The 26,767-nt window shown below is 49.3% G+C and overlaps 1 protein-coding gene across 9 annotated transcripts in view; it reads right to left on the reverse strand.

Annotated features, from left to right (window-relative positions):
• CACNA1D (calcium voltage-gated channel subunit alpha1 D) overlaps positions 1 to 26,767 on the reverse strand; it is a 520,755-nt gene that overhangs the window by 120,142 nt on the left and 373,846 nt on the right. For 7 of the 9 annotated variants that reach the window (XM_070050708.1, XM_051852322.2, XM_051852311.2 and 4 more), the window contains exons 5-8: positions 22,864 to 23,006; positions 18,158 to 18,310; positions 17,435 to 17,631; positions 8,601 to 8,704 (exon numbers count right to left, since the gene is read on the reverse strand). In XM_070050708.1, coding sequence (XP_069906809.1) covers positions 8,601 to 8,704; positions 17,435 to 17,631; positions 18,158 to 18,310; positions 22,864 to 23,006 — 597 coding nt within the window. Of the gene's footprint in view, positions 1 to 8,600; positions 8,705 to 9,282; positions 9,387 to 17,434; positions 17,632 to 18,157; positions 18,311 to 22,863; positions 23,007 to 26,767 lie in introns of all 9 variants that reach the window. The other 2 variants (XM_051852324.2, XM_051852318.2) reach the window with 1 other exon arrangement.

A 26,767-nucleotide genomic window follows, 5' to 3' on the forward strand; every position in this document is an offset into this window, starting at 1 on the left:
TCCTTTAATAAGTGTTGAGTTGTGTTGTGGCAGCTGCTTCATTTGCGTGGCCTGATCCTTTTGAAACTTGTTTTTAAGCTTTTTAGGACAGCTCTAGAGTAGCCCCCCTCTAGGGCTCAACAGCCTCACCCCCAGTTCTACCTCCTCGGAAGTCTCAACTGAATACCCAGCTGTTCTTCAGGGTCAGTGCACTGCAGCTGTCAGAGCCCCGTGTCTCCCAAGACTGCGGGATTTCCTCCTCCAGTTCTCTTGTAGCCCCAGTGCTACCTGACACCCAAGCAGTTTAGTACACGGTCCAAGAGATCTAAAACAACTTCTGATTCAGATTTCTGAAGCCCCTACTCTGCACTCAACTCTACGATACTCCACCCTAACAGTTCCAGCTATCTCAGCAGCCCTGGACTCTATTCTATGCCTGCAGCAAAACCGACTGCCACCCTCTGCTGGGCTTTCTCCTCTGCCACAGTTCTCAAGGCACCGCTAGCCGGAAAGCCAGAACAAAGTGGGTTTGTCCTTCTCTGAAGGACGCCAGGACTGCCTTGTTTCCATTTTCTGCAAATAGTTGCTTTATTTAATTATTTTTGTCTCATTTTATAGTTTCTGATGGTGAGTCCTCGCTGGAGACCACTGACCACAACTTACACTCGTCTCCTCACATCCATTCTTGTATCCATCCAGTCCACTCAAGCTATTGCAGCCACCATGACTATGACATGCAGATTTTCCCAGTAGCTTAATTTTGAACATTCATAAAAGTAGAAAAAATTATGCAATGAACACCCATGTGCCTGCCACCTAGATCCCATCCTTAACATGTCCTTTTCTTTATCACCTATCTGTGTATCCCTCCAGCTCTCCAATAGTTGTTCTTACCTTTGGAAGCATTTTAAGGGCAGTGGAAGGCATTGGTACATGGCATCACTTTTACAAAATAAGAATTTAAATCCCATCATTTCCTACTTAAAATTCATCAGTGAGTTCCCTTACCCTTGAGCTGATGACCGAAATCTGTGACCCATGTGATCTGAGCTCTGCCAACAAGCCTCTTCCTTCTCCTCTTCTCTGTCTGCTCCACTCTGGGTTCCCGCCACCCCGCCCTGGCTTTGTTCAGTTCCTCTCATGTCCTCCATTCTTTCCCTCCTTTGACCCCAGCCTCGACTCCTCTCTTGCCTGGATATGATCACCATTTATCTACCTTTCACTTCTTCCAGGATATTCCCTAAGGGCCCACTGAACACTCTCACCATGGAGCTTTCTTTCAAGAGTGTTTATCAAAGTTTCTAATCATAATTTCTGTCCCCCCCCCCATTAGGTACAAGCTGCATGAATCAAGGAACTCTGTCTTGCCATTGTAATGCACAGCACCTAGGAAGGCACCTGGCAAACAGACCTCCCACTCTCTAGGTCCCCCCAAAATATTCATTAAATGTGTAAGTCACTCATATTGATGAAACCAGGGTGGGGGGAGCAGGTGGTAGGAGTATCTTGTCCAATTTTTCCCTTTCTGTTCATCTGTTTTAGCAAACGCAGTCAGGGGATACAGAGTACTTAGGGGTCAGCAACGCTGTCTCAAGGCCAAGCGTAATTGTCCAGAGAGAGTGAGGGGCAAAGCCACCCAGGAGGCCTTCCAGAGACAGACAGCCCACACTTTCCCAGGGTCCTGCCTGGAAGCCAATCGAACTCATGGTACTGCAGATCCGGGTCTGCATTTGATTCTCAGAGGGACGGCTCTGGATCTCAGAGGTTGGTTTTGTTTTCCTTCAGAGAAGATTTCTCACCAAAAACAAACATCTTGAAGGGTTGCAACCCGACAACTCACTCTGAGCCTCTCCCCAGGGGCATTCTTACCCCAGTCAGCAGGCCCAGCGCTCTCCTTTGCTGGGGAACCTGCCACTCTGTCTCCAGCAGGGAGAAGGACATGTAGGCCTTGGGGACACACGGTTACTGAAATCCAGGAAATTGTGTGCCCAACCTAGAAATCCGGAAAGGAACAACTGCTGAAGAGTTCCCGATACCACAGACATTCTGGTCTTGCTATGCTGAGCTGCTCTCTAATACCCAATTCTGCAAGCAATTCTATCAGCCTGTAAAATATTACACACACATTCATAAGGTTAACAGCATCTCAGAGGCAATCCTCAGTATGTTTCTCACCAGACAAGTCAAATTATTAAGTTCATAAACATACTTTTCATTGTAGAAGTTAAGAGCAATTGTTAATGCCACCCATCAAACAGGGAACACGGGAAAATTATGGCTTTAATTTCAGCTATTAAGGTATGCACAGCTTTACTGGGAGCTGGGTCTGGACAGGAAAGCCCTGTAATGAATTCCCTTCCCCAAGGATCTGGGACCAGCAGACTCCACAGCCAGACTTGCGAGACGAATGCCCTCAACTCCCTCTCCCCTTTCTCCTGCACATCCACACGCCGAGCACGAGCAGGATGACTGCCGACGGAGCAGTCTGCTTGGCACCCAGCTCTCCCTGGACAAGCAGGTGCCCAGAGGTGCCTCCTGGGTCTGCAGAGGTCTTTGCGATGCACGATCAAAAAGCACATGGTCAGGGACAGACGATAGCCACCACTGACGAGTGAGTGAGCCGGGCTCACCCTGCTGCCAGCGCCTGGCTGCTGTCCACTGCTGTTGCCAGGGAAACGGACATCAGCTCGATGGAAACAAGGATCAGGGAAAACTTTCACTTACCTCATTTCCACTGATCCTGACAGCCATTTCTATGGAAACAGAAGCTGCCAGCCACTCACTTGTTAATATCAGGTGTGGCTACCAGCCTATGTGTGTCGGCTGCAACCATACCAACAGCACCAGGATATAGCTATCAGGTACCCCAGACAGCCTTCTAACTGCAACAAGACAGTCCAGTGCTCACAAGCACATGTAAATGTCTCGCCCGGTTCTTTTTAAGACACAGGAGGGTTAGCATTCTGCCACATCCAGGTGTGATTTCTTCTTCTGCCTAAGCCGTAACAGGCGATTTCACCTAATGACCCTGTGTCACACTTTCTCTGGCCTAGCCCTCAACCCCACTTACAGAGTTCAAGGAAAGAGAACGTCCAGTTGCTGGGCTGTGTCTTTCACGTCTCAGTCAACCCAGGACAGACCCAGCTCACTGCGGGCAGAGATTCCGCTGCAGGTGATCGTCACGGGGGTCTGTCTGTGGCTTTCCAGCAGCTCGATCATTAGAGATCACATACAGGGAACCCTTCCTTGTAAATCTCAAAATCTCAAGAAGTATCCAGAAAGAATCCTCTGCTGTCTGTCCCTTTGAGACTCAAGTTCTGTGACTTACTGGCCATTTGCCAAAAGTTCTCTGTTGACTGAGATATGGAATTAACTCATTAATTTAGTTCTGTTTTATTCTGTAACATGTTAATAGTCAGCAACCTGATTACCCCATGCCCTCAACAAGATCCCTTTTGATCCTGTAGGCAGACTGATCACTCTTCTAAGATACAGACATGTCAGAGACATAATATAAGGAGGAAATTCTCTTGTTTTCCACTTGCAGATACTGGTAAGGCATCAAATCAGAGAAAATTCTAAGCCCCAGTCACGAAAAATTTCTCAGAACGTCTGATGCTGAAGGGTATGTCTCCACTTAGAAAGCATTCATAACTGATACCACCACCACCTACTGGCGTGTTTTGCTTCCTGAGCCAACATTCAAGGAAATGCAATCAGGGACTGCCGAGCTCTTATGGTGTGAACTCAAACGGACCAGCATACAAATCAGGATGACCGGAACACATGGGACAACAGCCATCGAAGCTTCTGCTGTAACACAGCCTGCACTGCCACCAACGCCACCTTTCTGTGCCACTCTACTATAAACCTTTGTTTTATGTCTGACGCCATAGGAAGTGAGATTCAGAAAGACGCATTGGTGTGAAACCGCCGCTTCTCTATGAGGCTTTGCTTCTTCCATTTGCCCTCAATACTTCTACAGTTAAGATACACAGACCTCAAGGAATACAGAGCCAGTGAAGGACTGTAAAAGGTATCTGTTACCTGGTGAAAGTGGAACTTACTACAGCATGAAAAATGTCAATTAATTTAGAGCAGAGGGATTGTGAATCGATAGACACGGGCTGGGCTTACATTTAACTCTGCACCACAAAAGCTGGATTATGAAGAACATTTATCGCCTAAGAAAGTATTTCAAGTACTTTTTTCTGAAACGCTAGTGACACCAAAGCTTTGGGTTCATGGACCAACTATAAATGATTTTAATCCACTCTTTAGAGCAGGCCCAGGAGGTGGTGTATGTAGCCGTAACCACCGTCCTGTGTCTTTATATACATTATGTCTTAGATGATAAAAAACAGTAAGTGTAACTGGTGTTTCACTAATGCAGAGCCAACTTGGCCAATCAGGACTCACTAGCATGGAAGGACTCAGTGGATTACGTTCTTTCCTCACATCAAACCCCATTTCAAATACTCTGAGCTGTGACAACGGCGACCAAGCCCTCTGTGTCCTTTAGCTCCCTGAATCCTCCCTGGACTCCACCGAGGCTGGTACTCATACTAGACCCATTTCATGACAAGCAAAGCAAGGCTCCGAGAGTCAGGTCCTTCCCCTGTATCTCACCTCGGTGAAAGGGAGAACCGATTCAAGCCTTGCTTACTCAGCTCTGAAGCCATTCCCCCTTCAGAAACAAACCACTGTCAAGTGTGACTCCAGTGACCAAGACTTCGATCCGCATAATACCCTGCAGCTGACACGGGATGTGTGCAGCCTCCTTGGCTACCTTCAGGGCGGCACAGAGCATAGGTGGTATACCTGCAAGGCACTCCAGGGATGGCCACACTTCAAAATTTCCAAAGAGCCCCCCTGACTGTTGCCACGTCACCCAGGGAGGGGAGCGGAGGAAGAGCTGTGGGTTTAAGATAAGAATATGTGAAAGGAGCAGAATTCTGGATACATTTCTTAAAGCACAACTCCATTCATTAGCTGCATCGGCAGGGGTGGGACAGGACTTTTGGTCTGGGTACTTATAACCTCATTCGCAGGCCACAGAATTATCACCTTACAAACCAGCCTGCTATGGACTTAGTGAACGCTGAGCCCCTCCTGCACTTGCCTCGGCAGGGCCAGACCAAAGGATTTGGAGGGTCTCACACAGCCTGGACATTCCCCACCCCTGCTGGGGCCGCCCTAGATGGGGGAACACCAAGAAAGGATCCCTCCCAGTCGTAAGACGCCAAGACCGAGTCCAGTGGTGGCCAACTCAAGTCCCAGGGGTACGCAGGACCTTGGCAGGATGGAACCAAGGGCCCGCAGGCCCTTTCCTGGGAGGCTGAGCCAGCCTTCGGGCCTGCCCACTGCCCGAGACCTCCACTCTCCTGAGACGCCAGCCGAGGGTCTAAAGAAACTCAGTGCCATGCTCCAACACAAATACATTCTCTGACTTGCCTACTTCCTGATGAGAGACCACAAAGGGACAAGGAGTTAAGCCAACAATTCTGAAACAAGAGATTGCCAAGCTTCTAAAACCCCAGCACGGAAAGATGAGACACACATCCCCTGAACGGCCGAGTGGGAGGAGGCACACTTTCCCCAGGGCCCTGTCACTAGGAGACCACCTCCTGGGGGACAACTCAACACTGACCTGTAAGTCACAGACGTTCCCGGCTCCTCCCCGGGAGCGCTGTCAGCAGAGAGAAACGTGATCCTGTGAGTCCACGCTCTGCCAAGGAGGACCAGCAGTTCATAAACCCTGGACTCACTTCGAGGGGAGAAGGCACTGTTATAAAACCAAAGATGTTCCCAAAAGCATCCATCTCAAAGCACTTCAAAAATCGAGCACTGCCAAACCCACTGTGCAGATTCAAGGCAGTTCAAGAGTTACAAGAGTGGCGTAGCCACACGGGCAAGGTGGCGCCAGGGAGCACCCACAGGTATCTCAGAAAGGGTAAAAGACTCACAGACACACAACAGCGCCCAGCGCATCGCTGTAGGGCAACAACAGGTGTCCGCTTGGAACTCTCATACTGGGAGCCTGCTGGGTCAGGGCCGCTGGATTCTCCTCGTGCTGGTCTGTCCGTCCCAGAGGAGCAGGCGACATCCATTGTCCTTACTCTCGTTTTGCAAAACCTCTACTGTTCCTTTTTTTGTTCATGTGAAGGATCATACAATTAAAATCAACTATTTTAAATGTGCTTTAACAACAACAAAACACAAATGGAAACCCAGGAGGTGAGTTAGCCCAGCAGATGAGTGCGGGCAGCTGGACGAGGTAGGAGGATGCCGGCTCCTCATCAGCATCCCCTGGTCCATCCCACCCCATCTTTCACGGAGCCTTGAGTCTAGACTTCAGCTGCAGCATTTCCCAGACTGCACTATTTACAAATGGCCTCCCCTCCTAGGTGGCCACCACTTGAACACAGGATGCTGCGTGTGTCTCAGCCATCCAGGTGCCTCTGGCCTGGAGCTGGGTACACAACAGGCCTCAGGGAACGCAGACCCAGCGAGTGACCATGGCCGAGAACCCCTCTGTCTGCAGACACCGCTCCTGCTGCACCTCACACACCCCCTCGCCTCTCCCACCAACAGAAGTGCCCTCCTTGGGTACAGTGCAGGCAGCGTGTGGCATCTAGGAGTCCGGACACGGCGTGAACTGACAGCTAGCATCAAGGAAGCCTTGCATTTCCTTTGAAAAAATTCACGAGTCATTTGCCTTCTCCTTTGCCAGCGATCTGGGTTTGTTTTGATGCATGAAAATGCTTTTTAAAAATGTACAATTTTCCCTCAAAATGCATTTTAGTAAGACGGCTGTTCCACCTTCTCCTCCAGCTTTGGGTACCTCCTGCAGGCTGCCTACTGAACCCCATCATTATGACGGGGGCCCCTCCTCCCAGCCCTCTTGTTTTTACTCCTCTTGAGCCCCTCAAGACTTGGCTCCCACCTCTGCTGCACCCTGCCAGGGCGGGGCAGCGGCTCCTGCCTGGCGGGGCTGAAAGATACGGCATGTCACCGGCACTGTTAAAATTAGTGGTTTCCATGGCCTCCGTTGGTTCAGTTGGGTTTAAAGACACGGGGCGCCAAGGAATTCACAACAGAACTGCTGTTAACCTTGTATGGGCAGCTCCTGGGGCAGTCTCTCCAGGGATAAATGCCACTCACTCTCACACTCCCAACCCTAACCCGAGGCCCCAGAGGGTCATCAGGAGGAAGGTGCTTTCCAAGTTCAAAGTAAAAGAGCAGGAGACTTGAGGAACTGCGGGTTCTACAGAAGGAAACCTGGGCTGTCACACCCTCCTGTTCTGCCCCAGCCCCACTCCTCTCACTAGGGGACACTGGCTCCTGGGCCATTCATCTACATGAAGGCATCAAGTGAGAGACCACGGTGTGAAACTGCAAATTCCCAAGGCTTATCCCTGGGGAACACCATGGGCAGGCTGGAGGGCTGAGGAGGCAGGGAAGCCCAGAGGCAGGATTGAGGCTCTGCAAAGCCCTGTCCCTGCCAATGCAGCCAATGACTGTTTGCTCAAGAACACAACACAGGCCTCTTCACATGCAAGAATACACCACTCCCCTGAGAAACAGCCCTGGAGAGAACCAGAGAAACTGAGTGAGAAGAGAAACTCCCTAGGTATCAATTAAGGTGACATCCTGAGGACCGCTGGGCTCAGTGCATCAACAGAGGCTACTGTTGTGGGGGAGGGGACATGGGTACCTTCTGGGCCTCCAGGTGCTGCCCCACCCCCAACCCCAGCAATGCCCATGTGCTGGCGACCCTTCCCAGAGAGCCCGGGCAGGCTCCCTTGCCTGCAGTACTCTGTTCTCCAATGGTGACCAAGGAAGGGCGAGGAAGCAGAGCTACCCACTGGGGCACTGGGCTGGCATCGCCAACCATGGGCAAGGCAGAGCCACACAAAGCAAGGCACCCTTGTTCCAAGGCAGTCTCCCTTGAGCCCTCGTGATGCAGGGGCAGTCCAGGGAGACAGGGCTCAACAAACCCCTAAGTAATAAAGACCATAGTGAGGCACCAAGAAATGTATGTGCAGAAGCAGATCAGCATTCTGCATGAAAGACAGGTTCGGCGAGGCAATGAGAGGGGCAATTCTCACCTGACGGCAGCAGCAGAGAAACCAAGTTAGTAAAAGAGCCCAACCAGAGGGAGGAAGATGTGTAAACTGCTGGGTATAGATGCACAGCTCTGGGCTCATTTCTCCTACACCACAAAATCTGAACCAAGTGTGTAGAACATCCCCAGTGCAACCAAGAGGAGCCAGGGTTGCACGAAGGCAAACAGAACCACAATGGACAAAAGCCCCTCCCTGGGGGACACCAAGGCTGGGAAGCCTCTTACATGGAATCCACCGGGACACATCCACGTACAACGAGGCTGGTTTTGGGGCAACGCTTTCATGAAATGAGTAGTGCTTGGCAAGCATCAGACACACAGACTCTCACAGACACAGGCAGAAAGAATCACAGTTCAATCCAAAAGCAACACACAGAGGGGCCATCAGAGTCCAAACGCATGCAGAGAAGCCGTCGGGGAGCAGCTAGGAGACACACAGAGCTGCCTGCCACGTGGCAGTGTGAGAGTGAGCAACACGGATCCAACTGCTTACCCACTAAGGACACCAAGAACCAGGTTAAGCACGAAAAATGAGCCAAGGATGATGAGACTAACAAAATACACCCATGGCCATTCCCATCCTATCGCATCATTTACCTGTAAATGCAAGCAGATCAGTCATCAGTTATCCATTGGCTAATGAGCAGAGCCCTGGGGGCAGCTGCCAGACCACTTAGAGCTTTGGCACAGCGGAAGTGCTTCTGCAACAGGACTGGACCCAGCTCCTGCCATTTTCTCCCCCTTCCAACAAGGCCAGGTTTTGCTGCTGAAATCTACATATGCGGCCTTCCAAAAGTTGGCCCAGACTGGCTCCTGCAGCTACTGTTTTTTTTTGTTTTTTTTTTTTTTTTACCCATTCATCTGCATAATATTTGGATCCAGGCCAATAAAGCCATTATAAATGTCTCTCATTTTAGGACAGTCAAAAGGGCAAGCAATAGAAACTATTTAAATCCCAAGCAACCATGCCAATTAATTTCTGGTCAATAATCGTTCTATCACTTTCTCCCCTGAAGACTGGTGAGGTTCCAGGATCGGCCTGACCCGGGACATCTCAGCAGGAAAGCGAGTGCCCTGGAGAACACGTCAGCACCTGGCCCCCATCTATGCAGCCTGGGTGGTCTTGGCAACTGTCCTTAGGACTCTGCTTTCAAGATGAAAGAGGTGCAGCTTACCCGCTCAGTACACCAAGTACAAGATTTAGTACGAAAAATGACCCAAAGATGACGAGACTGACAAAATACACCCAGGGCAACTCCAATCCCATAGCGTCATTCATCTGCAAGAAAGAAGATGGTCTCACAGGAGCGGGTTAATAGGAGAATCTAGTAAGGAGAGAGGTCAAGTTAGAGACAGCATTCTATACGCGTAATTAACGTTGACTTAGATGCAAACCCCAGACAGTAGCCGATGCACGCACTTTACATCACACACGCACGCGCGCGCACACACACACGCCTGCATGAAGAGTCATCAGGGCTCTCGGGCTAAATAATAGCAGACTCTGGCCTTGAGTATGGAAATCGGTTGAGATTTGACCCCTTCTCACAGCAAACTCCTTGATTAAGTCATTTTTCAGAAAATGTCTTAGTGGAAGACAAAATTAATGCTTAAATGGAATCCGTTCTCTCTATTGCCCAAGTTGTTAGCACTTCCACTGCTTTTAAACTCCGTAATGGTGTAGGGCCAGCACTGTGGTGCAGTGGGTTGAGCAGCTGCCTGTGATGCCGGCATTCCATATCAGGGCGCTGGTTCAAGTCCTGGCTGCTCTGCATCTGATCCAGCTGCCTGAGAAAGCAGCAGAAGACGGCCCAAGTGTCTGGGCACCTGCTACCTACGTGGAAATCCCAGGTAGATTCCTAGGCTCCTGGCTTTGGCCTGGACCAGCCCAGGGATGTGAACTGGCAGATTGAAGCTTTCTCTGTCTTTGTCTCTTCCTCTCCCTGTCACTCTGTCAAATAAACAAATAAATCCTAAAAAAAAATTTTTGATGGTGGAAAGGAATTAGACACACATTGGTTTTCAGCCTTTTGGCTAAGGTCAAGTGTAATTAGAGAGACATACTTACAATATTTGACTCTATAAATAATAAAAAAAAAACTCTCCTGAAATCACCTTCCCCTAGAGGCTGACCTATTTATCCAAGGACACCTAACCCACCTGCTCCCAGATCACCTGCCATCCATGAGAGCAAGCTCAGTGAAACACATGCAGGCAGTAAGGTTTTTCAGAGGCCAACTAGTGACACAGGAATATACAGGGTGCTTTGGCGCAGGGTGAGCCTGCTCTCAGTTGCACCTACAGAAAGGATCCATTAGGGGCCGGTGCTGTGACGTAATGGGTAAAGCCTCTGCCTGTGATGGCCAGCGTAAAATATGGGCACTGGTTCGATTCTCAGCTGCTCCACTTCCAATCCAGATCCCCGATAACGTGCCTGGGAAAGCAGCAGAACATGGACCAAGTACTTGGGCCCCTGCACCCACGTGGGAGACTTGGATGAAACTGGCTCCTGGCTTTGGCCTGGACCAACCCTGAATGTTACAGCCATTTGAGGAGTGAACAAGCAGATGGAAGATCTCTATCTCAGCCTTTCAAATAAATAAATATAATAAATAATAAATCTTTTTTTTTAAAGTGGGGTGGCAGAAGAGGAAAGAAGCCCTTAGCCCCTAGACCTGGCTGCGACCTCGGGAGACTGGCTCCCGCTTTGAGCTGAATGGGATTAGAGGTGAAAGGAGGGCTTGACGGGAGGAACCCCTGCATCTAGAGGAGCTCCAGCTGCATGTGTAGACAGGGTCTCTGCCAGACCCTCCAAGAGGAGTGCGAGTGAGCAGCTTCCAAGCTGGAGCCAACAGGAGCTTTACGAAGCACAGCTAGACGAACATTCCAGCAGCACCGGTAAGGGTTCAACTGGGCAAACACCTCTCCCTGGAGTGAGAGGCAAGGACCAGCCAGGGGACAGAAAGAATGGACCCAGGCTTGACCCTGTTGGGAGACCCCGAACCTGGCAGATCCGTCTCTTGTTCTGCAGGTGCAAGCCCTGAGGGCCATCAGGGTGCTCTTGCCCACACATTATCTGGCTCCCACCTCTAGCTTTACAGAACGAAGCTCATGCATTTCACAATGTCTGCTTCATGTAGAAGTCAAACAGGAAAAGAGAATATTTTGAAAAAATTTACCTAACATCTGTTGCTGCAATCTGAGAGAGAGGCCATTAAATCCCTTATGAAACACCTGCTTAGCCACATGAAAATAGATGTGCTTAATAGAACTCCTATCAGTCTGCACATCTCACACTGGCAATTAGAGTAATGGATGAGCCAGGGCCGTGGCTGCAATTGTTGATCCAATTAAGCTGGATAAACTAATTTCAGCAGGAAGGCAAAGGGTAATTCTTCCTAAGCAACTACACCACTAAACTTAGTTTGAAAACCCGTATGTGGAGAAGCAGCAGGCTGCTGGGCACAATGGCCAGAGCCCAGCTTGGAGGGAGCACCTAGGACCGAGACCTTGCTGGTGGCACCGAGGTACGCATGGCAGGGAGGCATCCCATATGGACGCAGGTTCTAGTCCCGGTTGCTCCTCTTCCAGTCCAGCTCTCTGCTGTGGCCTGGGAAGGCAGTGGAGGAAGGCCCAAGTGGTTGGGCCCCTGCACCCGCATGGGAGACCAGGAGGAAGCACCTGGCTTCTGGCTTCAGATCGGCGGCCATTTGGGGGGTGAAGCAACAGAAGGAAGACCTTTGTCTATGTTTCTCTCTCTCACTGTCTAACTCTGTCAAATAAATTAAAAAAAAAAAAAAAAAGAAAACCTCGCTCATCTTCAGCTCTGAGAAGTCAGCTGGCTAGGCCGTCTGTCTCCAATCCTCTTTTGGGTCTCAGGTTGGAAGGGAAAGTTTTCTTAAAAAATCAAAAAGCTTTTAATTTCTGGGAAATAGGTCTTCATCAGATTCACGTTTTCTTGAACCACAAGCGTCACCTAGAATGATAAACAGGGACCCAGAAGACAGGCCACAGCTCAGCCAAAGCAGCCAGAAGGTGGGTGACATACTCAACACGGTCCCTAGTCTTTCTTCCCATGTTATCTTCCCAGCCAACTCCCTCTTCAGAGCCAAGTATTTCTTAGACCTCACTCTACACACAGGAGGCAAAAGTTAGAACTGCCAGGCTCCTCCAAAAACTACCCCTATGAAAATAGACTCTGCCTGGGACTCTGGGTGCCTCGTCTTGATCAACAATGGAGAAACCACAGTGTGACCAGAGCACTTCAATTACACTTTAAAAATACTGACCTCTGGGGCCGGCTCTGTGGCATAATGGGTAAACCTGCTGCCTGCAGTGCCGGCATCCCATATGAGAGCCGGTTCAAGTCCTGGATGCTCCACTTCTGAGCCAGCTTCTGCTATGGCCTGGGAAGGCAGTAGAAGACAGCCCAAGTCCTTGGGCCCCTGCACCCATGGTAGAGACTTGGAAGAAGTTCCTGGTTCCTGGCTTTTGATCGGCTCAGCTCCATCCATTAAGGCCATTTGGGGAGTGAACCAGCGGATGGAAGACCCCCCCCGCCCGCCTCTCCTTCTCTGTTTAACTGTAACTTTCAAGTAAAATAAATAAATCTCTAAAAAAATTACTGATCTCCAAGTCACAATGGAATGTCACCTGGTGCCCAAGAAACAATGTTCCATTTAGTTTCAGTATTCCCTCATTTTAAAAGCTGAAATGCACCTACATTTCCCAAATTAAAGGCCAATGCAGGAGGACTTTTGTGTTTTCTAACTGTTGCACACCTGATAGACTGGCCATGGCTCCCCAAAGCAGGCTATTAGAAGAAAGGCAAGCCCTCTGCTGATTGCCCAGACAGGGATTTCCCAGGCATGGGGAAGGAGGCCATGAGCACTTCCGGCCAGGGTCTGACAGAGCCACCTGCACAGCTGTGTGCAGCATTAAGACAGCTTAGCACTAAGGCAAGAGGCCATCCATGACTAGAGATGGACAGCTCTACTGCTGAAACCAGTATTTTTTAATTTCCCACATTCAGAAAAATCCATCTGAATTGAAAAAATAAAGACTTTCCTCCAAGTGGAATAAAAAAAAAATCAAAGCATGAATCTAATGGTGCGTCTAGTAGACAAGGAAACTAAAGCCCAGAGGGATCAATGACTTATCCAGGGTCCCACAAGCAGCCTGACCCGGCCTTCATGCACTTTCCCTGCCGCACACCCTACCGCCTACGTAAGCCAGAAACACACAAACACATGTGAGTTCAATGACATGTCAATCACATTTGTGGAATTCACTTCATGGAGGAGCTCTGGGACCCTTGTTTTCCCCAGCACTAGCGTTCACGAGCCCACTCCCTCCCCATGTAAAAGGTTCTCTGCCTTCCTGCACGGAGAATCCACCTGCACCTCCCTTCTCAAGCCCCTGCCAGCCTTTGCCAGGCACTACTGAGAATTACAGCGTAAAGGAGCTGCAGAACAGTCCCTCGGCTAAGACTCTGTCCACCATACACAGACACCTACAGGACTGGGAACGTTGCTCTCAATCAATACTTAAAATCTAATCTCCTGTATCTCCCCCAAGATGTTCCCTTTGTTCCCTAGTTGTGGGTAAAAATAGCTATCCCGACGTGGCCCACTTACACGAATGAGGCCACAGGCTGGGTCCACTTGAAGGATGACCTCGCCCTTGCTGAGCACCTGCTCCATGCCAGGCACAGTGCTGGGCCGGGACGGTCTGTCCTGGGACACAGCTGTGTGGCTTCCAGTTGACTGCGGCCCATAAAGCATCATGAAGGCTTGGTTCCTTGGTGCCTGCCTAGCTCTGTGATGAACTAATAAATGTAATCAACAAGTAATTAAAAACAGTCCTGATGTGTTGCAGAGAGTAAGAGCTTAGAAAACACTCTGGAAGACATGATTCAGCTGCCCCCTAGTGTTCTCTAAGGATTCACTAACTGTTGATGAGTGAAAGAATGCCAAGGACTCAGAGCCCGGGTCCAGTCTACAGCAGAGAACCCCACTGGCGGGCCAAATCCAGCCTGTTTTTTACAGCCTTCATGCTAATAGTTTTACATATTTTTATATGTCTAAGTGGTTGCTGGTAAATAAAATCCAAAGATATTGTCTAACTCATGAAAATCCAACTTCAGAGTCCCTGAATGAAGACTGATGGGAGCAGACATTAGTTCATGGGTTGTCTCTGGGGGCTTCTGACCTAGAGCCCCAGAGTTGCACAGTTACAACAGAGGCTGCAGGGCTGGCTAGGCCAACTATGTTTCTTATTTGGCCCTTTTTAAAATAAATCTGCATGGAGTAGGTGTTTGGCTCAGCAGTTAAGATACTGCTTGGGATGCCCACATCCCATATCAGAGTGTCTGGGTTGGAGTCCAGGCTCTGACTCCTGACTCCAGCTTCCTGCTAATGAGCACCCCAGAGGCAGGGAGTGATGACTCAAGGAATTGAATCCCTGACACTCACACAGGAGAGCTGGCTGCAGCTCCCAGCTCTGGCCTCGCTGTCCCAGCTGTTGCAGACATTCGGGGAGTGAAGCAATGGATGTGTACACTCTGTCTCCCTGCCTCTAAAGTCAATTTCTAAAGTCTCCTCTTAAAAGAAATGTACAGAACCCTATTCTGGACAGAGGACCACCAACAGTCACTGTAGAACCCAGGAAATGTACAAGCGGTTCTCTACTGTCTCCACCTTTAAGATCCCAGACCTTCTATTAAGGGATGCAGACTGGGATTCTGTTTATGAATTACGAGCTCCTCCGTCAGAGCAAAGATGCCATGTAATTCATAGAGAATGTAATTATATTGTCAAATTATTAACTATGTGACTGTCATATCAACAATAAAGATGACAATTCTACCACCCTAAGTGATGCTTAAAATTTCCCAAGAAAGCCAGTAGAAACCTTGGTTTCTGGGCGTTGGAGTTCTCTCTCCTTCAGTCACAACACTCCCAGAGCTGTCACTGCTGGACAGCAGGAAAATGCTGAGAGAGGATCCATGGGCTGACACACACAGCCTCCAACTCCCCAGGAGCCACAGCAGGTTGGATCGGCAGCTGAAAATTCTCCATGACGATGGAGGAGAACAAAGCCAGAGGAGTCACAGATGCTTATTTTTATAAAAATCAAATTGTTGTTTTCTGCATACTTCAGGGGGAGAGAACCAGAGCTTGGGTTATTTGAATGGTGCTTTTTCCATTTAACTGAAATTTCAAGCAAGGCCAGGATTGATCAGCTAATCTGACCAGAAGTTGTTTTTCAGAAGACAATGGTGAAAATCAATCTCTGACCTAACCAGAGGCCCCCACTGAATGGCCTTGGCTCATTCAATACAAGCCCTTACCTTCCTCTTCATGCAAACATATTAACTCACAAACATGAATGACACTCACACACACTCACACACTCACACTCACAACCTACAACAATCAGAAAAGGAAGGGAAGACAGTAAAGAAGATGTAACATGTTGGTGATGTTTAAACCTCATCAAACTAGACTCACATTTTGGGGACTAAAGATAAAAATCTAGCTTCCTTGGCTAACCTTGCACACAGAGGGGCTTCTACAACCCTGCAAGTTTAATGCTCTCTGGTGAAGGGAAACAAGAATCTATTTATAACGAGTATATATTTCATTCTAAAGTTATGGTAACATGACATCCATTCACATGTCTACTATTCTGAAACTGTTAAAGCTGCTTCTCAGTTTGTAAGTCTTCCAACTAGAAGCTGCCAGTTCAAGGTACTTTACTACTGATTTCTTTTTAACAATTCATTATCGGAATCCTGATAAATTCCATTGGTTCTTATAATGTTAGGAGCAAAAATCTATGCTAGCTGTTTCCCCCAGCTAGTCGTGTACCATGGTGAACAATTTTTAAATTTCTGCAAGCTTTCAGAGTCAGCATGGGGGGCCGGCTTTGTGGCGTAGAGGGGTAAGCCACCATCTACAATGCTGGAATCCCACATGGGAGTCAATTCGTGTCACCGCTGCTCCATTGCTGATCCTGCGCCCTGCTAATGGCCTGGAAAAAGCAGTGGAAGATTGGGCCCCTGCCATCCACACGGGAGTCGTGGAAGAAGCTCCACCCTCCGGGCTTCGGGCTGGCCCACCTTCAGCCATCGCAGCTATCTAGGGGGTGAAAAAGCAGATAGAATATCTCTAATTCTTTCAGATAAAGAAATAAATTTTTTTTAAAAAATCACCTTGGGGAAATGGCTGTTAAAATACTATAGCACTTCATCGCAAACCCTTCTGGCTCCATCAGGAATGAGGGCAATCAGATGGTAGCCATTAGAACAGTGTCCAACTATTTTCATGGTGGCTTGGCTGGGTCCACCAGCCCTGGGAGCTTGGCGTGCCATCTCGACCTGAGTTCTTTAGCTCCTAAGTCAGAGGAAGAGAACCCAGGGCTTGGCTAGGCTGATTTACAGTCAGGCTAAAGATACAAAATATAATAGGGAAAGCCTCATGTTGGGTTCAAGAGTATACTGTTTTATGGGATGCAGCAAAGGTATCCAATTTATGTTCCCTATCTTCCCTTTAGGATCTAGCAAACTGTTTCTATGTACAAAAGATAAATTTTAGCCTGTGGAAGCCCAAGGGCCTATAACCTGGGTGATGATTCCCTGGGTCTCTTTAGGGTTTAATCTGGACAGCCCTGGCCTCATGGGGTTCCTCCAATGAGAACTCCTGGGCACATTCGAACACAATTCCCTAGGCCACCTTAAGCAGTGGAGGACCAAAAGGCCAGAAGCCGGGGCCAGTGCTGTGGCATAGCGGGCAAAACCGCCACCTGCAGTGCTGACATCCCATATGGGCACCGGTTTGAGTCCTGGCTGCTCCACTTCCAATCCAGCTCTCTGCTATGGTCTGGGAAAACAGCAGGAGATGGCCCAAGCCTTTGGGCCCCTGCAACTGCATGGGAAGACTTGGAGGGAGCTCCTGGTTCCTGGCTTCTAATCGGCACAGCTCCGACCATTGTGGCCAATTGGGGAGTGAACCAACGGATGGAGGACTCTCTCTCTCTGCCTCTCCTCTCTCTTTGTAACTCTTTCAAGTAAATACATAAATCTTAAAAAAAAAAAAAAAAAAAAGCAAGCCAGAAGCCGACGCTATGCAGCAGCTTCTAGAACTAAAACCAAGGCCCTGGGAGAGCAGGGCAATGCAGCTAGCTAAGTGAAGAGACAGCCAACTTCCTTTCCTAGGAACTGACTTCCAGGGTCTCTTCTCCGCTATCTCTCCAATTGCTCTAGCTCAAGCAACACCTTTACCCCAGGAGAGCAGAGTCCACACACCCTTCCCTGGGGCTGCTTACCCAATAGAGCACATCCGTCCAGCCCTCCATGGTGATGCACTGGAACACGGTGAGCATTGCAAAGGCAAAGTTATCAAAGTTGGTGATGCCCCCATTGGGGCCGACCCAGCCGCTCCTACATTCCGTGCCATTGGCGGTACACTGGCGTCCGTTCCCTGAGAACGCACACGGAGCTGGGTCCTCTTCAGCTACGATGTCTGCAAGCAGAGGAAGCAGGCTGCACCACTCAGTGGAGGAAGCTCAGAAAACCCAAGCCAGCAGAAGCCGAGGGCCCATCCCAGAGCCCAGACGATCCACCTCCCATCCGAGCTGCCTCCAGCTCCTGCTTGGCCTTCAAGGTCCACTTGAGCTGCTCCCTGCCTGATGGAGTGTAGCGCTATGCCTGGCCAGACCCCACTGCTCCTCCTTCAGCCTTCCTCCCCTCCGCGGTAACCGTCTCACCCTCACACAGCACAGTGCTGTCGGTCTGCCCCACGCTCTGGCCGGAGGAACCCCCTCCCTGTGTTTGCTAGGACACGAAACACAGGAAATCAGCGTGCAAAAGCAGGCTCAGTTCTCATCTATTCTGAACGCAATTCACACTGAGAACCGGCCCAGCAGGCTTGCAGGTGTAGTTAACAAATTTTTTTTTTGCCCATTTTGTTTTAGATTTTCCCAAAACTACAGAAGCTGTTTTTAAGAAAACCAAAATTTTCAAGTTAGGTGATTATTTTCATTACTTACCTGAGTCAGCAAAAAAACATGTTTTGTGCATTTTCCCAATAAAAAGTTCCAATCCTATAATAGCATAGATTATGATTACAAATAATACCAAAAGGGCTATGTGGAGGAGGGGAACCATGGCTTTTATAATGGAGTTCAGGACAACTTGTAAACCTAGGAAAGAGAAAAATACATTCGTTAGCCAGGGAGAGGCTTCAGTGACACACATTTCCTCAAAATGCCCCCCTCCCTTATGACATACAGTGACAAGGCTCAACCATATTTCAGTATTTAATAAGCCCGGGTGTGAGATGAGCTCAAGCGGAACCTAAAAGGTCACCTACTCCAACTCCCCCACTTGATGGAATGAAAAATTAAGTCCTAGAGAGCGGACTGCTCAGTGTCAAAGCTGGTTACTCATTTCCGCATCTGTTCGCCCGTTCAGAAAAACCCCTTGAACATCTACCACGTGCAAAGTCTAAGGCTTAGTGCTCTGGACAATAACCCTATGCATTTCATAAAGCACCTTCTCCCTGTGAGGTTACGATCCAGAAGGAGACAGAAATAACCCCAGATAGCGCTACAGCAGCACACAGGTGCTCTGAGACCAAGAACCAATCAGGTCAAATTCGAGAGGGAGGAGAGACGGCCCTGAAAAGCTTTCCCCGAGAGGGGCCTGATGGTGAAGTGGGGTGGATTCACACAGCTGGGGCTGAGGCCGAGGGCAGAGGACCAGGAGCACACAAGTGGGCGAGCACTGTGTGGACCTGGGGATGCTAGTCTTGATGAACGGTCTGAGAAGAGGTGGCCACCAGGTGGTTCTGGGTTTCAAATTCGAGTTCCGGAGCCAGACATTAGTCCATTGGCCAAAAGCAGCTCCTTTAAAAGGATGACCTGGGCAGGAGTGGTGACAGAGGCAGACAAGTAGTTCAAGATCACTGGGGCCCCAGGTAGGTCAGGATGGGACCCGAAGGCAGCAGCTGAGTTCAGGCAACAGGAAGTACCGAGGCAGGGCTCCCATATGAGGCATATTCCAGTGCCCGGGTCATGAGGCATATTCCAGTGCCCTGAACAAAGACAAGTGTCTACAAAGGCAGCCCTCCTGGGAGCTGGGTGGAGCAGGTGGAGAGGGTGGGAGCAGCTAAAACCTGCCGAGTTTGACTCCTTGGCATCACACGAAGGTGCAAGTAGGCGCCCTGCCACTGAAAATTGAGCTTGTAAGAGGAGAGACACGAGAAGGGGAGCCCTCCCCAGTGCGATCCTCAGGGCCACGGGGTGGGGAAGGCTGCCAGGGAGCAGGGAAGAGATGCTGGCAACATGCAGGACAGTTAGGGGAGGCAGCAGAGACTGAGAGAGGAGGCCGGGCAGGACCCAGGCTCCCTGACCCCATGTCAGCATGACCTCAGCTCTTGCTCTGTGCTGTTCACTCTCTGCTTTCTCTTTCTCTTTCTCTTCCCCACTGCCTCTCCATCCTTCAACCTGCCCCTTTTCTGGCTTCTTCTCCCCTTGTCCAGGTATGTCCTAAGAAAGGAAGAATGTAAGAAGCTGAGATGCTTCAACCATATATTAGAAATAAAGGTGGGTGGTGAGCCTAGTGGTTAAAACACCCGTGCATCACATCAGAGTGCCTGGCTTTGAGCCCCAGCTCGGGGTCGTCCTCAGCTGGAAGGCCCCTCAAGTGAAGAATTCCTGCCATCCACATGGGAACCCTGGATTGAGTTCTAGGTTCCCTTTGTCCCCACAGCTGGAGGCATTTGGGAGGTGAACCAGCAGACAAAAGTACTGAGTCGCTTGCTCTGTGTATGTGTGCCTCTCAAACTTTTAAACAATATAAATTAGCAATCAGAATAAGCCAAGCAAAGAATACTCTCCTATCCGCAATAACAACGAAAGTCTACCATGGTAAGCAGCACATGGTGAGGGAAGCTTGCTAAGACTTCAGATCCAGCAAGACTCCTTTTAAAAGAAAGAGATTTATTCATTTATATATTTGAAAGGCATAGTGACAGAGAGGGAGAGACAGAAAGACTCCATCTGCTGGCTCACTCTCCAAATGGCCGCAACAGCCAAGTCTGGTACAAGCCAAAGACAGAAGCCCAGAATGCAATCCACGTCTCCCCACAGGTGACAGGGGTCCAAGGACTTGGGCCATCATCTCCTGCTTTCCTAGGTGCATTAGCAGGAAACTGGATGAGAAGTGGAGCAGCCGGGGTTTAACTCATTGCCCTGACCCTATCTTTCTAGGATCTTCATTTCAACTCAAGTCCTAGGTGCTCCCACCTTGGAATATTTAAACTTTCTTTTGTGAGAGAAAAAAAAAATCACAGGATGATTTTTAGGGGTTTTGCCTCTTAAGAAATCACTGGAAGGTTAAAGTGAAATGCTTGCTCTAACCCATGTGGACTGTTTTGTTGTTGTTTCGGGTTGTTGTTTATAGACTTGGCTGAGTTATTCAGTATCATCATCGCCCTGCAGTTGGTGCTCATAAATTCACGGCAGTAAGCTGCACGCTTCGTGAATGGTCTTAGGTGTGGTGTAGCTACTGCATTTCAGATGGGTCACAGTGAGGACAGCTTCCTCTGAACACGGACATGGACACTCAGCACCTCTGTGTACCATCGACATGAGACTCGTACCCAGGAGGCCATGGGGAGGCGGGCAAAGGACCCTGGACCAGGAGCGAGACTGGGTCTGGTCCAACTTGGCTCCCCACAGGAGAACCTGCAAAGTCCCCATCTCTTTCATTTGCTCATTGGAAAGAAGATGCAGGTAGACCAGATGATCTTTAGGCTTCCATCCCATTCTGATATTGCTAATTTTAATCAACATTAATTTTTATTAAATGAATGCTCACCAACTCTGTTGTCTAAAATGCTAGCTTTTGAAATATATTTCAACGAGTATACATCCCATACGACAAAATCAGGTCTTCTAGGACAACCTGAACTCTCTTTAGATGGAACTAGACAGTTTCTAGATAAGGAATATTGAACGTTGAGTCTTTAAAAACAAAAACAAAAACAAAAGCAATTGCACACACTGCAGAAGAGATCTTAAGACCACAGCCAAAAACCACCACTAGAAACCATGTGGCCCAGATTCCTTCACCTCAGAAGCCCCTGTGGGTGCCATGGTGAACATTCCCCACTGTGGCATTTGAAATACAGCCACCAAGGTCCTCACACGACTTCACACCCCCATCTTTGCCTGATCTTTGCAACAGGGAGGTGCAGATCTCTCTCCAATTTCACTCAGCAACATTTTAGAAGAAAAAGAAAGTTTAAGAGTCTCAGGAGTAAGTGGGAGCACCATACTCGGCGGGCTCCTAAAAGCCTCTCCCACCGACGGGGGTGAGTGACGCTGTGCCAGCTCTACGAGCTTTCCCCGCCCCGACGCTGGCTCGCTCACGTGCACGCAGCACGGACCACGGGCAGGCTGTCATGCCATTTGCTCTTTGGGGAGGAAAATGCTATCACGGTTACCTCGATATTAGATTAAGCTGTAACAACTAGATCTGAAAGAACATGTTTGCTCACTGAACTCCTCATTTAATCACGTTACACTCAACAGAGCCAGTCACTTCCAAGGTATTGCTCTTTTTCTCAATTGCTTCCAGACGGTTCTGTGGTTTTGACTTGTGCTGATCTTTTTCAATGAAAATAAATGAACCATCTGGAAAAACAAGTACACATGAAACACCACTTCCTACATTTTAAAATGTTAAATTTGGAAATAGTGGTGTTTTTTCCCCCCCAGAAAATGTCTGGTGCATTCTAGGTACCAATAGGCTTAATAAAATTTCATGAAGAAATTCTGGGGAGGCAAAAACAGCAACGAGAAGTATCCTTCCGGTGACTTTGCAAGTTGTGAAAAACTGGCACGCTGCTGTCCCTGAGTCCCTCCTTGCTCCAGCTCAGGCAGGCCACCACCCAAAGCACCAGTCCCGGGACAGATGCTACGATTTCTACCCAGAGGGAGTCCCACCAGGGGGCAGAGCCCAGCAACGCAGACCCCACACTCCCTAGGAAGGATCAAGAGGCTGGCAACTCCTGGCCAAGGCACCAACAGGGCTTCTGTTCCAACTCCAGTAGGACTGCAGCTGACCTGTAGCCTGAAGCAAACCAGGGTCCCTGACGAATCTCAGGGCCTAGCAGAGAACAGCAGTAGCCCTCACTCTCCACGTGCCGCCTCCGTTCCAGGTATCGTCTAAGGCGCTCTGCCTCCATCATTTCCTGCCGTTCTTACCACCACTATGGCAGGTTCAACTGTGCCCTTCACAAGGGTGAGGAAGCCAAAGCACCCATTTCTCTCCCTAGCACCAGACACGCCCAACTCCTAATAGTAGGGGAGGCCAAGGAGTATCCCCCAAGCCACTCCCAGCTTCAACAAAGGCCATCAGCGAAGCCCTCCAACGCCCCCTTCCCCTCTTCCCTGTGAGCCGCCACCCTCAGAGGAGCAGGCAGATGACGGCAGCTGTCGGGAGAGACACCAGCCTGGAATCAGGAGGCTGGAAGTGGAGATCTCTAGTCATCATGTTCAGGGCGACAACAACCCGCAGCTGTGCCCATGTCAGAGCCGTCAAGGGGACCCAAGGTCACAGCACAAACTAGCGTGTTCTCTGGACGGTGAGGGCCTCCCCCGCCTCGCTGTGCCGTCCCACGATCCTGAGGCCCACCCAGCGGAAGAGGCCAGCACGCGCCCACCTCCAGGAAACGCAAAGTGCTTACTGGGCACTCCTGACACGAGTCGGAGAGGTCGTAGCACTCGAAAGGCACGGAGCGCTTTGACATCAAAGCCCCCTGACTTGCCGCTGGAGTGGCTCCCGCCTTCTGTTTCTTTGGTTAATTGTTCCAGAATTACACTGAACAACCTGAGAGGAGGAGGAGAGAGGAAGCAAGGTTAGAGTCTGTCGCCCAAGGATGCGGAATCGGGGTGGTGATGCGAGTTATTTCTGTACCAGGGCTAATTCTGCATGGCTGCTGCTTCAAGAGGAGGACAGGAAAACAAAGGCATGAACAGGGCAGCGAGATCTGAGCAGGACCTCTGCACCTGCAGGGGTGCGGGACAGGGGTCCACCTCGTCTGCTTTCACACCAGCACCCACGAGGACTCACGGGGGACCTGATGGATGACAAGAGGGACTGCCACACACTGACATGACGATGGCGACCTCAGTGGCCACCGTTTACAAGCGCTCAGTACGTGCTGGGCACTTTACATGTTATCTCACTGATCCTCCCAAGATGTTACACGGCAGCAATTACCACCACAGTTGACATAACGGCAGCCAACAGCCTGCTCAAGGTCACACAAGGAGAGGCAGAGCTGACGGGCGAATCCAGGCACGTGGGCCCCCCTGGCACGCGGCCTCCGTAACAGCAGGAGTTTTAGTCTGTTCTAGCCTGGCATCCCCAGTGGTGCCGGACAGAGGTCATGCTAAAAAACCACTTGATGGAGACATCAACAAGGGACTTCAGAGCCCAATGCCTGAACACGTGACCGTGCCTCCCACATGACCCCAGCCCGCCCCCATCTCGGCTTTCAGAGGGCTACTTGGAGGATGATATGAGCCCCAGCTGTGGAGCTGAGGGAAGGTGCAGAGGAGTCACCTAAGGTAAGGTGTTAGTATTATCATGTTGCCTTTTGAAATGAGAATAATATCATGTCTGGCAGCCAAAACGAATTTTTTCCTACTCTCAGAAGGTTTTTCCCGGATGAAGCTATTTTCATGCAACCCGCTCATTTGACAGTTACTTTTGCTCTTTCAAATAAATATTTATTCTTCGGAATTGTTGCTCGTTTTTCAGAATAAATATAAATTTGCCCATTTCACATAGCATCAACTCCGGCCAATCAGATTGTGGGAACGATTGGCCCAGCAACAAAGAAAAGGTTTCCAAAGTTTAATTAGCAACCAAAGCAGAAACTGCCCCGACTGGCAGGCCTCTGGACTGCCGAGACACCAAGTCCATAAAACACAGGGTGGTCTGATTGCAGCCCTGATCAGCACCGGCTGTCATTCTGGGCCATTTATGGAGCAGCCCTGTGTTTAAATAACGGCACAGCAATCAGCAGGGAACCCGGGCAGCAGGGACAGCAAGCCAGGCCTCCGTCTTCTCCAAGCTTCCAATGGTGGGCTCTCCCGGGCTACCACTGGGGAAACAGGTCAAATCTATGACAGGTCTTTCTCTCATTAGCATAGTTGTTTTTTTTTTTTTTAATCATTGAAAACCCCTGCAGCAAGGCTAGAGTTCAAAGTCTGTCCTCCAGAACAAGTTCAGAGCTACACAAAAAAACAGAGAGAGAGGAAGAAAGAAAACCTCAGGCTCGTCTGAAATGTGGAAGCCACAGGAATTCTCATCCCAAAGGGTTAGGAAAGTAATTTATGCAGGTGGTGACTTGAGCCCGCGTTCAGCGGTGGGTGTTCTGCAGCGGACACGTCACAATCTCATCTCCTTCAGCAATGTCCTTGAAAACTGGTGAAGAGCGTCCCCCGCCCCGTTTCGGCAAAGCCCGAGTCCGAACACAGGCTGGCGGCCGATCACAGACCGACCGGGGCAGGAAGGAGCCAGGGCTGGGGTCCACGCCTACAACTTCTACCAGCAGAGCCCTGCTCCTTCTCAGGGCCTCGGTTTTCCTCTCGGCAGAATCAGAAAGCTGGATTAAAGGATCCAGACCCCTACCTTCCCAGTCTCATCCTCTCCGACGCCATTCTGTACTGCTCTCTCTCACCCACAGACTATTAAGAGGGGGTCTTCCGAAACATCGTGGAAATGCATGTTATGAAAAAAGTATGCATGAATTTCATTTATTTTCTTGCACTAAAATCAACTTCTCATTCCAATTACCATGAACATTTTTGGAAGTTTCCTTGGGCCACATGCCTGAAGACAGAATCAAAGGAAAAAAGAGGGGCTTCCCAAACCCAGAGAGAAGTCCGAAGCCCCAGAACTGGGATCCCACGATCCTCCCTGACACTCCAGTGACCAGCTGGATGCTTGAAACAGGTCTTGATCGAAAACTCAGAGCAGTGGGAACAACACTGGCTTGGATCCGTCCCCTCGGCGCTCGCAGACCCCCGCGTCCTCCTGTGGCTCCATCGTCAATAGTTAGCCTTTGAGAAACAAGCACTTTCTCAACATTCCTGCTAGTGGGAGTCCTGACAAAAGCAATAGGTCACCGTCGACTTGGAACGGAAAATCCACCGGATGAAGATACAGGCTGCAGCTGGAAACCTCAGTGAGCAGGAATTGGGTTTAAATAAAAAGACGGTAATTCCACTTTTTCCCTTTCTAAAACTTTTCCTCTGATCTTTCTTGGGCTACAATGTAGCATATATTTTTAAAATTTATTTTGTACTTTTTCAGTTTATTTTTATTTATTTCAAAGGCAGAGAAACAGAGATAGATAGGAAGAAAATTCCTACCTGTTGTTTCACTCCCCAAATGCCTACCAAGCCAGATTTAGCCAGGCCAAAGCTGGGAGCCAGGAGCTCAATCGAGATCTCCTACCTGGATAGCAGGGACTTGACTACTTGAGCCAACACCTGCTGCTTCCCATGGTGTACATTAGCAGGAAGCTGGCATCAGGAGACAAAGCTGGGACTCTCTCTCTCTCTCTCTCTCTCTCTCTCTCTCACACACACACACACACACACACACATCGGATACACACATCCCAAACTCCGTCCTAACTACTGGAGTACATTTGAAAGAGGAATCTGATACTCTAAGGTTCTTTATACTTGAATAAAGACCTGTGAGTCGGTTCTGCTTTCCACTGGTCTCCTAGATGATTTTTTAAAATTGACTTTACATATAAAATATGTTCATTTAATGTGTACAATAGGGGCCAGCATTGTGGCATGGCAGAGTAAGTTACCACTAGCATCCTGTGTGAGTGCTGGTTTGAGTCCTGACTAGTCTACTTCTAACCCAGCTCTCTACTGATGTGCCTAGGAAAGCAGAAGGTGATAGCCAAGTACTTGGGTCCCTGTCACAAATGTGGAAGACCCAGCTGGAGTTCCTGGCTCCTGGCCTCGGCCTGGCCCAGCCTCAGCCGTTGCACCCTTTTAGGAAATAAACCAGCAGAAGGAAGACCTCTGTCTCTTTGTCTTTAAAATAAATAAATAAAGGATGTATACAGTAAGATGAGTTTTGACAAATGAATAACCCAAGGACAGACCACAGTCATGACACAATTATTTCCAACATCTCAAACAGCCCTCTGGAACCCCTTGGTATCACACCCAAGCTCGGCTGTAGGTACCTGTGGACAGGCTGGTCCCATGGGCTTTTCATTTCCTTACATTCATTTGCTTGCAGCAATGTTTCTGAGGTTCAGCCAAACTGATTTATTTCCACTCAGTTTTTATTATTGAATAATATTCCACTATATAGATGTACCACAATGATGTCATCCATTCACTTGTGAAGGGCTGCTTGGGTTGCGTCCAGTTCTTCTCCATTATCAAAAATGTTTTTGTGGGCATGTGTTTTCGGTTATCCTGAATATTTAAGCATAGAACTGGTAATATGGCCAGATGATAAGTATACGTTGAACACTGTAACAAACTGGGCCATTGTCCCAACATGATCACGTCATTTCTCATTTCATTGTGTATCAGAGTTCT

The sequence above is a fragment of the Oryctolagus cuniculus genome, chromosome 10, assembly GCF_964237555.1.
Source record: "Oryctolagus cuniculus chromosome 10, mOryCun1.1, whole genome shotgun sequence".
NCBI lineage: Eukaryota > Metazoa > Chordata > Mammalia > Lagomorpha > Leporidae > Oryctolagus > Oryctolagus cuniculus.